Raw genomic sequence first — 12,527 nt, 5'->3', positions numbered from 1 at the left:
GAGCCTCCACACGCTGGTAGCCAAGGACAGGATGCCTGGCCCAGAGCCTGGGGGTGAACAGGGCTGCTGTACCCATGGCTGAGTGGCACTGACTCCCCAACCCACCTCACTACCATGGACTGGTGGCTGCCAGACAGCTGCTTTCCCTGCTGAGCTGCCATGGTGGAAGCTGTCCAGAGCTTCCATAACCCTGCTCTAGGCCCCAAACTTTATCAGTCCCAATTGATGCCCGGGATGGGATGGCCAAGCTCAGTGGGATGGCCTGTAACCAGGCAGGGATGTGCCCATGGGCACAAACAGACCCACAAATGGACATGGATGTGCACATGGGGGACAGAGATACAGACAAAGGCACAGGGAGTGCCACGTCAGGGAGAGACAGTGCAGCTGTGTCACAGGCCCATTGCCCTCTAGCCTTGGGGAATCTGGAACTAGGTGCATGAGGACACAGCAAGCTCAGGGCTTAGCAGGAATCCATGTGCTGCCCCTGGCCAGAAGATACCCACGAGCTGGGGTGGTGAAACCACCATGGCACACTGAGGCACCAGCCTCACTAGGAGGGCTGGCAGCACCCAAAGAGTCACCTGCACCTAGGTGCAGGAACCTGAGGCTCTGGCAGGGCACCCCAGCCTGAGACATGGGCAGTGAGTGCCTGCTGTGGGGCCAGAGCAGGAGCCACAGCCCCTTTTCCTGCAGGGACAGCTCTGGGGCAGGGCTCAAAGCTCCAGTTCAGGGGCCAAGCAGAGCTGATGGTGTGGGTACCTTGCTGCTGAGCGTGCAGTGACCTGCACCACTGCCAATAAACAGTGAGAGATGCCAAAACCAAGAACAGTCCATCTGTCTTAAATTAGGGTTGGTTGTTTTTTTTTTTTTTTTTTGGATACTTATGTCAGGTCTGATTAAGACCAGACCACAATCTTGAAAATTATCTTCTCTCATGGATGCAGCCCAGCTTCTGGTCAGGCTTCCTCTGCAGACCATTGCTGGTGCCTCCAGGAGGTATCATTTCCAAGGCCTTTACTGTATCCACTGCTCTGGAACTCGGTGACAACCCCTCCCTGCATAGGGCCTGAAAGGCAGGACCATGACAGGCTGCTTTCCTGAACCCCCAGGTACCAGCAGCACTGGGTGGAGCTGGTTTGAAGCACTGCTTCACAGCTCCTGGTTCACAGGCCCACTGTCCCAGGGGACAGGGCGAGGACTGGTGGCTCCAACTGGCAGGTTTTGGGCAGGGATGTCACCCAGCACAGCTGGCTGGGACCAAGCACTGTTCTGCACTGGCACCCAGCCCAGTGGGAACACAGGGTCCTGCTGAGGGCCCCATGACCGCAGGCCAGTAACAGGAGATGAAACAAGATCAACAGAAAAAAAAATCACTGAAAAACATTTAATTTACTAGATTTTAAAATTATAGAAAGGTAGATGAGGTTGGACACAAGTACAGCTACACTGAGGACATTTCACAAACACTTGAGCAAGATCTTGACATCAAACAGCATAGTCAGACACAGACAACATATTGCAGAATACTGTGTAGTTTCTATACTGTTATAAGTCCTCAGCTTCCTCTAATTGTAGCCCCAGTTATCTGTCCACAGAGTTCTCAGTCATTTTCCTACATAATACACCCTGTGACTGTAGTTACTCAAGCTCCACAATATCCAAACAGAGCTTGAGAACATTTCATGCTTTGGTACCGACTGGATTGTCTACTATCAGTGGAGGTAGCTGGTAAACTGGTTGTTTCATAATCATCCAAACCTTAACATACAATGCAATTATCAGAACAAAAAGCAAAAGGATTATCATCAATAAAACAACACCAGGGTGAAGCACTCATTTGAGAATTCTGGTAGCTCCAGGCAACCCATCCTGGAAGATCATCCCACCATCTATGTTCTCCATCTTTCTTCACCCGCTCCATCTCATGAAGGATTTCTGCCGTGCCATGATGGACAGCAAAATCTTTTGTCCATTCTCCTGGGCTTGTTTCAGCAAGCCTCAGATCTGTGTGTTGTACCAGTTCATACCAATGGGAGTAGGCTGCAAGTGTTCAATCAGGGTACAGTTAGATTCCAAAAATTGACAGGATCTAACAGGAGGTAAAAAACTAAAAAACTTTGTTTAAAAAAATATAAAAGAATAAATAACTAAACCCCTGTCATTGCTATAAAGTTACAGGCACAAATATTGGAGTGACTACTTGTATCTTCAGAACCATTATCTACAAAATCACAAGAGGTTCTCAGGCATCTCATTGTATACAATCTCACCAAGTGTACCTCTGACTTTCTGATCCTGGCCAATCATTTTCTGTTGGGTATTTAGTATTACATCCAAAGTAGCCAAAGCTAACAAATTACTACTGTGAATGTTATTCCAAAATGCACTCTGCACAGAAGAATCCAAGTTCAAAACTAAACTAAGTCTTCTGAGTCTAGGGTTATCCCTGATGCTCCCTGGTCATGCAAGCACACTATCCAAGAGAAAACAGGTTCCCCAGTCTTTGCTTAAACTGTTCAAATATTTAATTTACTTCATGCTGTGTATAATGAGTATCCCTTCTGACCTGCTGACCCTTAGCATCTAACTCCACCTTTCATCTCCATGCTGGTTTCACATCTACAAATTCATCTGGGGAACCAACCTCATTAGAATCCACAGAATCCAGTACCTCCATTCCATTTATCAGGATCCCACCGCACATCCACCTCTGCAATCACTCCATGCATTTTCTTGTGATCCACTTGCCCCCTCCTTTCCTTTTACTGAGCTGCTCAAACTGCAGCCTTCTTGGCAAGTCTGGTAAATCCAACTTATTATCAGCAAGCAGCTTATTTTGGCATTTAGCATTACAATTTGATTCTGGAACTCATATCTGTCACTCCATCTTAAAGCATTTCAGCAACTGTTCCTTCTATTGGTGTTTTGTTTGATATACTGTTAACAAAATCCATCCATGCCTTCCCAAACCCACAATTTCTTTTCCTTTTTCAGCATGCGATTTTTGGATGCATTTCAATACATCCAGCAGTTCAGCTTCTTTTAACTGACTTCCCCACTGCTCACATGGTCCTCCACTTGAGGGCCAGTGAACTATATGGAAGGTCTTCCCCTCTGGGAATTTCAGGACCGATTCCTTTCATTTACATTTCAAAAGCAACAGTTTGTTCTGACTCTGCTGACAACTCTGATTTTGTTTTGCTGGTGGGTAGGGTCAGAGACACAGACACCAACTTAAGGAACAGTGGTATTTGCTATGATGTAAAACTGCAAAGATTCACAAAAGGATAAACTAAGCAAGGCACCTAACCATGAGCAAAGAATTACAAAGGGATAAGCTGAGCTATGCTAATCATTGTTACAAAAGAATGCCTACAGTGATTGAGAAAGATACATCACCCAATGAAGATACATCATCCAAGTCCAAGAGACATCAGTTGTAGGGGGCAGCTGTCACAGCCAAGGACTGGAGACTCATGGCAGTAACTGGGAACTCCTGCAGTGCCTCCACCTTTGCAGGCCACAAGGTTTCCCCACTCTGCTGTGACAGTTGATTCAGCTTTCACACTGATAAACAAACCAGCTGACATAATTTCTAATTTCATTTTCCTGCCAGCTTTCTCTCAAAGCCTGGCCAGGGCTCAAGGAAGAGAGTTGTCTTTGATCCTACACCTAATTAAGCCAGATGTGGTCTTATCCTGTTTCTAAATACAGGAAGGTGAACACGTTTTGCCAATAAATAAACACATACAACAATACGTCGTTAATGAGAGGAAACATACAACATTTGGTTGGAACATTCATCCTAGGTCAGCTTTGGCTCAGGGCCTGCTGTTCAGGCCATAGTACTTCACTTTGGGACTCACTCTCTGCAGGAGAGGGAATGGATGGATGTATGCTCTGGATCATGATCTTGTCCCAAAGTGGCAAAGAGGTCCATGGAGTGCTGGTCCCCAGACCCTCAGACTGCAGCAGCCTCAGGGCTGAGGTCTGGTCCAGGATGGTGCAGAGGCTTTTCTACTGTGGCACAAGCTTTTTCTGCATTTTTCCCTTCCACGCTGTTCCAAATCCCATAGGTGAAGTAAATAATAAAACCTGCAAGACAATTTGCATAGTGAAATGTACAATGGTGGGTTGTGAGCACTAACAGATCTCCAGGAGAGACCTATGGGCACTGCACTCCCCACTGCAGGACACCTACCCAGAACAGTGCAGACACCAAACCGCGCCCAGGTGCCTGCACTCAGCTGGACCATCAGCAGGACGTTAACAAAGGTGCTGAAGATTGGCAGGAGTGGGAGGAAAGGTACCTGCAAGGGACAAGAAGAGCTGTGTCAGCTGTGCCTTGAGTGATCAGGCTGGCCTCAAGGATGCTACTGGCCAACGGAAGGACCCCCTCCCTGCCACAGCCCTGAGCACTCGACCACTTCCACACTGGGGACTGCACCTCAGAGAGATGCATTTCAGGGCTCTAGGTTTTCCTGCTGACTGCCTGGCAGCAATCCCTGGCAGCCCCTGCAATGCCCAGATCCTCACAGAGTCCAGTGGGGTGCAGACACCAAGATGCAGGGGGCTGCACTCACTTTGAAGTTTAACCGTGCATTGCTCTGCGGCTGCCTCCAAATGATGATGGTGACAACGAGCAGAACCACGAGGAGCACCACCAGAGCCAAAACACAGCCCACATCGGCATCCTTCAGCGCAGCCACCTTGAGGGTCAGGACCACACAGATGACTGTGATCAGTGCAGCTGCAAGAGAGGGGGTAGTCAGGGGACTGCATGGCACTTGGCCTCCCTGGGGCTCTGAGCCTCACCAACAGCTGGGCTGAGGCACCCACCCCTCTTGGTCAGGTCCAGCACCCGCTGTCTCTAACACCCACCCCAAAACCTTAGGAAAGTGCTTTGCTGGAGGCATCTCTCAGACCAGCAAGCTGCAGGGAGCCTGCACCTGGCTGGGCTTGGACTCAGCTCTGACACTTACCCAGACCTGGCTGAGCCACCCCATTCTGGCTGTACAATGGAGCCATTGATAGACAGATCAAACCTTGCTGGCTGAGCCCAAGCACTCTCAAGGGGCTGGGGACTGCCCTTGCTGGTGGCCAGCATGGGTCAGGCTCATCACAGGGATCTCCCATGACCACCTGCACATCCCCAGTTTAGCACCCATGTCCTCCAACAATGCCTGTGCACCCCAAACCACAGCTGTACCCTGCACCTGACATCCTGCTTAGGGTTCAGCATCTCCTAGCACTGCCAAGAGTGACTGGCAGCCTGGCCCCTCTCCTCTGCCTGGCATGTTCTCCATCCCTTCCCAGCTCTGTAGGGACACACCAAAACACTCCAGCCCCTGGCAGGAGGGAACACCAGCCACCAATTCCCACTCACTCACCGATGATAGTGACACAGACATAGACAATTCGCCCCGAGAGCACAGTGGGGGTGTCCCCAGGGGGGTTGAAGAGCATCGCCAGGGACAATGTCTCTTTGTGCTGGGCACTGGCAGCAGTGATGGTCGGGTTCATGATCACTGTCTCCTCCTTGTTCCCATTCAGCTCCAGCATTTCCATCGCCTTCGGGGAGTTTGGCTGTTTGGGCTGGTACCTGAGCAGGTAAGACAAGCTTGCAGCAGAGCCCAAGGAACTTCCTAGCCCAAAGGGAGGAGTGGGCAGCAGCTTCATATCCCTGCTGCTCCGGCAGTGACCCCACGACAGCCACTCCAAGGATATGCCCAGAGACACCCACAGGCTCTGGTCAGCAGCCTCCATCTTGGGGGCTTGATGCTGCCCCAGGCTGCATGCCCTTGGAAAAAAAAAGTGGCTACAAGCCCCCAGGACGATGTAAAGAACATCCACCCTGGGCACCACCACACACGAGGAGTCACGCACCGGAGGATGAGCACGCACATCGCCACCAGGGAGTAGGCCAGCAGTGTGCCGATCGACATGAGGTCCACCAGGTCCTTCAGGTCAAGCAGGAGGGCAAACACCGCTGCAAGGAGGACATGCAGCATGAGCACAGCTCCAGACCACCACAGGGCTGGGAGTGAGGAGGCGGCCAGGAGCCTTACCTGCGAATAACCCTGAGATAAATGTAGCCACCACAGGGGTCTTTCTGCCACTGTGGATCCGGGAGAGGAACTTGAAGAGCAGCCCATCCTCTGCCATGGCGTGGATCACTCGGGGCATGGGAAACATGGAGCCCAGCAAGCTGCCATGGAGAGAGATTCAGCAAGCTGCCTGCCTCTACCACCCAGAAGGGGAAGGGATCGGCTTTGTGCCAGGAGCAGGACAGCAGCTGGACAGAGCAAATCCCCAGCCCAGCCAGGATGAATTCTACCGGTCCTTGTGCTGTGCCAAGCAGCACCAGGAACAGAGCCAGTCCTACCTGGTGGAGAGGGCACAGAGTGAGCCAACAGCGACGGCGTAGCGGGCGGGCTCCCAGCCAACCGCCTTGAAAGCCTCAGGTAGTGGGCTGTACTTGTTCAGGTAGAAGTAGGGCACCATGAGCGTCAGGGACGCAGAGACACCGCAATAAGCCACAAAGCAGATGAGGAGGGACACAATGATGCCAATGGGAATTGAGCGCTGTGGGTTCTTGGCTTCTTCCCCTGTCGAGACACAAGAGGCCCCATGTGCCCCACTCCATGGCACAGTATGGGGCAAGTACCCTCAGGGGATGAGCCAGAGCAGGGACTTTCCATGGGAGCACATGACTGGGGAGCAGCAAGCTGTTGGAGAGGAGGGGACCCTGGCCATGCTGCTGCACTGGTAGAAGGAATGGAACTGCCTGGCAGCCTGGGCTTGCAGCCCTCTGGCCATGCCAGCCCTTCTACTCCACCAGCAGCTCCCTCCCCCTACAGAGCCTGTTGAATGGAGGTCCTCCTTGAATGTGTGCCTCGGCTTTGCAAAGATGTGCTGCACTGTACTTCCAGAGGAAAGGAGGAGGCTTCTGAGCAGTCCCTGGAGGCAGGGTGGCACAGGCAGGGAGGTAAGGCAGAACAGCCTGTACCAGCCACCCACTAAGTAGATTTCTGGGGTAATGAGAGGAAATCAAGAGAGCTGCCTGTAATTCAGGAAGCAGCAGTTTCGCATGAACCCAGTCATTTGAAAAAAGTCTGCTTGAGGCTGGGAAATAACAAGGAGACACCAGTAATTCCCAGCACTGTCACAGGCTCAGCTCAGCAGTCAAAAGGATCCCTGCTGCTCTGGGAGCTGCCTGCACAGGCAGGGTGCAGCCCTGCTCCCACCATGTGGTGTAATGAGCCACTTTTCCTGGGGCAGGGCAGGCTCTGAGCCCTTTTGTCTGGCCCAGCTGAAGACACAAACTCCACAGGGGAACTTCCCAAAAGTGGTGAGACCAGCTGTTTTCCCACATCATGTAGCATCCTCCCCATCAGCTCCCAGCCAGCTGCTGGCTGTGCAGGGAAAATGCCCATGCCACCCTCACCCAAGGCAATACCTGTGGTGGCAATGCAGTCAAAACCCACGAAGGCGTAGAAACAGGTGGCAGCACCAGTCAGGACACCTTCCAGTCCAAAGGGGAAAAATCCACCATAGCCAAAACCTTGTTTCCTGGAAAAAATGCAGGAAAGCAGGTGCCATGAGGTGCAGGGACAGCAGGGCCTATGCCTGCCCTATGTCAGATCCTGGCCTGGCATAATTGCTCTACTTACATGTCATCCGGTAACTCTGGCTGCGTGCAGTTAACACAGATCTTCTCTGAAAGTTGCCAGTTCTTGATGTCTCCCTTGATGAAACCAGCAATGATAACAAAGCTCAGCACCAACAGGTTCACAGCCGTGAAGATTTTATTCACAAGGGCAGATTCACTGACACCAAAAGCCAGCAGTCCTGTGGGGACAGAAGAGGTGAGTGGGGACCATCAGGCTCCCACGCCATCACCCACAGTACCATTGAGCCACTCTCCTGCACACCCACCAGTAAGCAGCAGAATCAGGATTACAGCAAAGAAGTCTGGCTGTTTGGCCAGCACTCCTGGCACATCCATTGAGGTCTTGTTGGCGAAGAAGGTGGAGATGTGGTTGCCAATGATGTTATCAAATGCTGCGCTCCAGGCTCGAGCCACACTGGCCGTACCTGGTTGATGGCAAATCTGTGCATTAGTCTAAGCCCAGGGCAGACTGACACCAGCCACCCACACCTGAGTACCCACCTCCCTACTGACCCAACCCCACACCCTGCCCCCTACAGCACCACACACTGCCCCCAGAAGCCCCCCATGCTTCCAGCACAGTGCTGGAAGGAGCCCCACGCCTGGTGCCTGGCCTCGTACCTATCACATAGGAGAGAATGAGGTTCCATCCTGCTATAAAAGCCCAGATCTCACCAACGGTAACGTAGCTGTAGAGGTACGCAGAGCCGGCCTTAGGGACACGGGCCCCAAACTCTGCATAGCAGAGTCCAGCCAGTATAGATGAGAAAGCAGCCACCAGGAAGCAGATGATGATAGAGGGACCAGCCACCTCCTTGGCTACCTCCCCAGCCAGCACATACACACCAGCCCCTAGTGTGCTGCCCACACCCAGGGATACAAGGTCCAGTGTGGAGAGGCAGCGAGCAAAATGTGTGTCATCGGAGCTCAGGTCCACCATGCGCCGGCGGATCAGCTTCTTCCCAAAACTGGTCATTTTTTCCCCAAACATCTTGCCTTCTCCTCAGTGAGGCTCAGCTGGTCAAAAGCCCTTGCAAGAGAAAGGAAATATGAAGCTCAGTGTCCTTCAGGCAGGACTGGCACTACAACGGGCAGAGTAGGCAGTGATGCCCACGGCAGCCTGCTCCGAGCTCACCCATCAGCACCACACCCCTGCCACACTGGTTGGTCAGAGACCGTGGTGGTGGCACCCCCCAAGGCACTGCGGGGCTGCACATCCCCTGCCTGCACAGCCCTTGCACCAGGACAATGAGTCATGCAGGGATGAAGCCAGTCAGTTCATGATGGGAAATGCTCATTGCTCAAGCCCTGTGTGGTCTCAACCATAGAGCTTATAGGCACATCCCAAAGCTTGCCAACTGTTTCCCAGGCTTGGCAGTCTGGAGATCCTTTAGCCCAAATTTGACTGCCTGCACATTCCTCCAGCCTAGCACATGGGTGTGCACGGCAGCAGTGATGACAAAGAATTCCTCCAGCACAGGATATGACTAGCTGGGCTCACTTACTTGATGCAGCCATTACTATTTTGCTTTTGGCTTATGCACCACATTCTCTACAGGGATGCATAAACACACGGACACGGCACGGGTCCCCAGTGCAAACCCCTTGCCTGCTAACAGTGCTTGCTGAGCAGTCTGCAAGCTCTGCAGGCTGTAATCACCCTGCATGTGTGACATCCCCACTCCTCTTGCTCACAGCAGCCACCTATCCCCAAAAAGCTCTGAAGATGATCAACCTGTGAAGCAGGCATCCAGCACAGAGAAGCTGCAAGGAAAGTGGTTCCCAATGCCCATGGCCACACCTGGCACCTCAGCCCAGCACTGAATCATCCACCCACCAGTATCTTCTCCCTGCTGGCATCTCCCTTCATTGGGAAAGCGAGCACACTCCATCCCTGCGCCCAGGACCGCGTGCCACACTACATGTCTAAGCCTAAGAACACAAGGATAACTTTGTGACCCTTTTCCATAGAGAAGGACTATCAGGATCACAGCGGCAGCCACCAACTCGGCTGTTTCCCCGTATCAGGACAGCAAACTATTCGGCTTCTTGATAAACCTCCTCCCGAGCTGGCACATGTTACATTCAGCCTTGACCCCAAGTGCAACAAGTGGCCCAGCAGTAGTACCCTCCTCAGCCACCGCCTGGAAAACTCTAGCTGCCTTTCCCAGCGCTGTTCAATTGTTCCAAGTATTTCCAGTACCCGACTCGAGATCCGCACGGGTAAAGGAGAAGCAAAGTACCGGGCACCCTCCCTCTACCCGGTAGCCATCGCATCCCGCCGCGACTTGGCGTAGCTGCGGGAAGCTGTTAGTTCGGTACCTCGGCCTCAGCCCCCTCGGGGGCATCTCTGGTCCCAAGGAGTGCCGGTCAGGCTCCGTCCTGTTCCGGAGCCCGGCGATGGCCCGGCTAGGGCAGAATCCGAGCGGGGGGCCGCAGCGGGTCCAACCACGTGCGGCCGGCGGCAGCTGATGCAACAGCGCATGGGTCCGCCAAGCCCTCCCCGCTCCGCTGCCGCCACTCACCTGCGGCTCGGCTCCGCTCACCCGCCTGCGATCCCCTTTAGCCGAACTCAGTTCCGTTTCCCGCCGCGGCCGAGAGCATAGAGGGGGATGAACTTCGCTCACGACGGGTTAATACCAACAGCAGGCGCCAACAAGCCTTTAGCAACCGGGGCAGGGAGAAGGCGCCAGCCCCGCCTCCTGCAAAGCTGCGCGCGGGCAGATTCGCGCAGAAAATGTGAATTCACTGGAATTCCAAGTGACAAGTGCAGCTGCGGGTGAGGCCTGGGAGGGAGCACTTGAGGGTCCCTCCCCCAGATTGCCGTGAGAAGAGCCTGCCCCAAGCCTTTCCCCTCGCTGCAGGGGCTGCGAGCGGACCTCAGCCCGCGCATTGTGGGGTGACTCTACCCCGACCACCGTATGCTCCGCTACAGCCCCCTCGGTTCTGGGAGCAGCAGGCAGCCAAGTGATGGGAAACGCCAGTCTTTGGAGAACTGTTCGGCACCAGGAGAGGCAGCGAAGAGCGCCATCCTCTCCGGATCCGCCCCTGAGCAGGCCGCGTCTGATGTAATCCAGTGTCTGCGTGTCGTGAGCGCCCGCTCAAAGTGGCAGCTTAAAGAGAGCTAAGCCAGCCCCTCGTCGGCATCACTGGCAATACCCTGCTCCGGCGCTGCTATTTGAGGCAAAATGCATTATAGTCGCTTGTAGAGCGAAGCAGAGCCAGCAGGAGCGCTAGGCAGGTACCCCCCTCCATCCTCCGGGGAGGTCAAATGGGGGATGGGAAACACTCATTTACTTAGAACTCATGCTTTAGTTAGAAGCTCATGCTTCTAACTAGCAGTGACGCCAGCTCTGCCCCCGCTTCTCGGAATCGAGGAAGTGCAACGCCTCTCTTCCCTTACCCCATGACGAAGTCCAAGAGGCAGCATGGCTGTTACTACTCAGACATTCCACACTCCTTCCAGGGCTGCCGGCTGTAGGCAAGGACACAGCTGGGCAGCACCATCGCCGAGAGTGTTCTTGGGCAGGGTAGCAGCACCACGGGCACAGCAGGACTCCAAGCAGGGTCGCCCTGTCCCAGACAAACAGATCCTGAGTACCTAAAATAGTGAGGGGGCAGACTACATGATTTGTCTATTTCCAGAAAACTTGCGACATAAGGCGTTGGGAGGCAGTTTCCAGAAGGGAGCAGCATCAGGGCACCAGAACACGTCTCCAGCTCCCACATGTGTCATCCCAGTGTCCCACCCTCTCCTCCCAGTCTTACTGCTCTCCACTGCCATCATTCATGATCCAGCAGCATAGGCCGAGGGCTGGAAGCAGGGAAGAGGCACGGAAGAAGCTAAGTGCACGTCCCAAAGGAGCAGCACGAAGGCAAACAGTGGCAAGGCACATGTAGCCAGCACCAAAGGAAGGTAGGAGATGGCTCCAGCCCATAAAGGGGGCCAGAAGCCCTGCAGAAATAGATCCACATCAGTCCTTTGATGCCCCCACCACCTTCCACAACTCAAGCATTATAATATTTCAGATTGGAAGGGACCCATAAGGACCATGGAGTCCAGCTTCACCCACAAGTACCTCTCTGTTTACAAACAATAAATCTACAAGGCCACCTTTTCTAGTCAACTCCCTCAGTACCTGCATGAAGAAGTTATCTTCACCATGCATGTACAGGGAACACGTAGCATGTTGGGGCTCTCTGCTGCAGATTATGCCAGCACTGGACCTGCCCCAGCAACTAAATGCCAAGCAGGGGTGGGAGATAGCTGACACAGCTTCCCTGCCTGTGCAGCCACCCCCTTGCACAGTCCAGGGCAGCTGCCTCAGGAAGGGACGTGGGCTACCTTTGAATGCACACTCCAAGGCAGGAATGTTCACTCCAGGAACACCAGCCAGAAATAACAAAGGAGCAGGAAGAGGCTGGCCTCAATCAGCTCAACCTCAGGACACTGCCAGCACCAGACAACTGGACTCTCTCGCTCAGATACAAGGAAGTGCAACAAGGTGCCTGCATCAACCGACCACAGAAAGAGGGCAGCAGAGCAAGGGGTCCCAGTGCTGGCATGCAGGAACAGTGAGGGACTGGACTGAGTCCCAAGCACTGCTTCCCACTACCTGCTCCTAGTCACTGATAATAAATCAGTAATAAATGGCCAAAGGCTGTAGAAGCCTAATATGCCATCAGCCAGCATTGGGTTTTCCCACATCCAGCATGAAGGTGGTCTAAGGAAGAAACCTGCCCATACAGCTGCCCACCCCCACCACACATCCAAGCATCCCCACCTGGAAGCATCAGTTTTGTCCAGAAATGCTTCCCCAGAGCCACACTGTACCTCCATCCGCCAGCACCC

At 53.5% G+C, this 12,527-nt stretch overlaps 1 protein-coding gene across 3 annotated transcripts; it reads right to left on the bottom strand.

Annotated features, from left to right (window-relative positions):
* Positions 1-1,373: 1,373 nt before the first annotated feature.
* On the bottom strand, positions 1,374-11,199 carry SLC7A3 (solute carrier family 7 member 3). 3 transcript variants are annotated; one of them, XM_066334021.1, is made up of 13 exons: positions 11,079-11,199; positions 8,297-8,705; positions 7,942-8,100; positions 7,677-7,854; positions 7,463-7,575; positions 6,389-6,611; positions 6,072-6,211; positions 5,890-5,992; positions 5,394-5,605; positions 4,587-4,753; positions 4,205-4,313; positions 3,870-4,098; positions 1,374-2,043 (listed from the first exon to the last, which is right to left on the bottom strand). In XM_066334021.1, exons 2-12 carry the CDS (start codon positions 8,664-8,666, stop codon positions 3,965-3,967), a joined length of 1,908 nt encoding a protein of 635 aa, XP_066190118.1. In that variant the 5' UTR covers positions 8,667-8,705; positions 11,079-11,199; the 3' UTR covers positions 1,374-2,043; positions 3,870-3,964. The 3 variants fall into 3 exon arrangements, with proteins under 3 accessions (XP_066190118.1, XP_066190119.1, XP_066190120.1); XM_066334022.1 differs by lacking the exon at positions 11,079-11,199 and adding an exon at positions 10,201-10,316; XM_066334023.1 differs by lacking the exon at positions 11,079-11,199 and adding an exon at positions 9,513-10,157.
* Positions 11,200-12,527: the final 1,328 nt, after the last annotated feature.

This window comes from Sylvia atricapilla, chromosome 21, assembly GCF_009819655.1.
Source record: "Sylvia atricapilla isolate bSylAtr1 chromosome 21, bSylAtr1.pri, whole genome shotgun sequence".
NCBI lineage: Eukaryota > Metazoa > Chordata > Aves > Passeriformes > Sylviidae > Sylvia > Sylvia atricapilla.
Note: the sequence above shows the minus strand (reverse complement) of the source record. Positions and strands in the feature narration are given on the sequence as shown.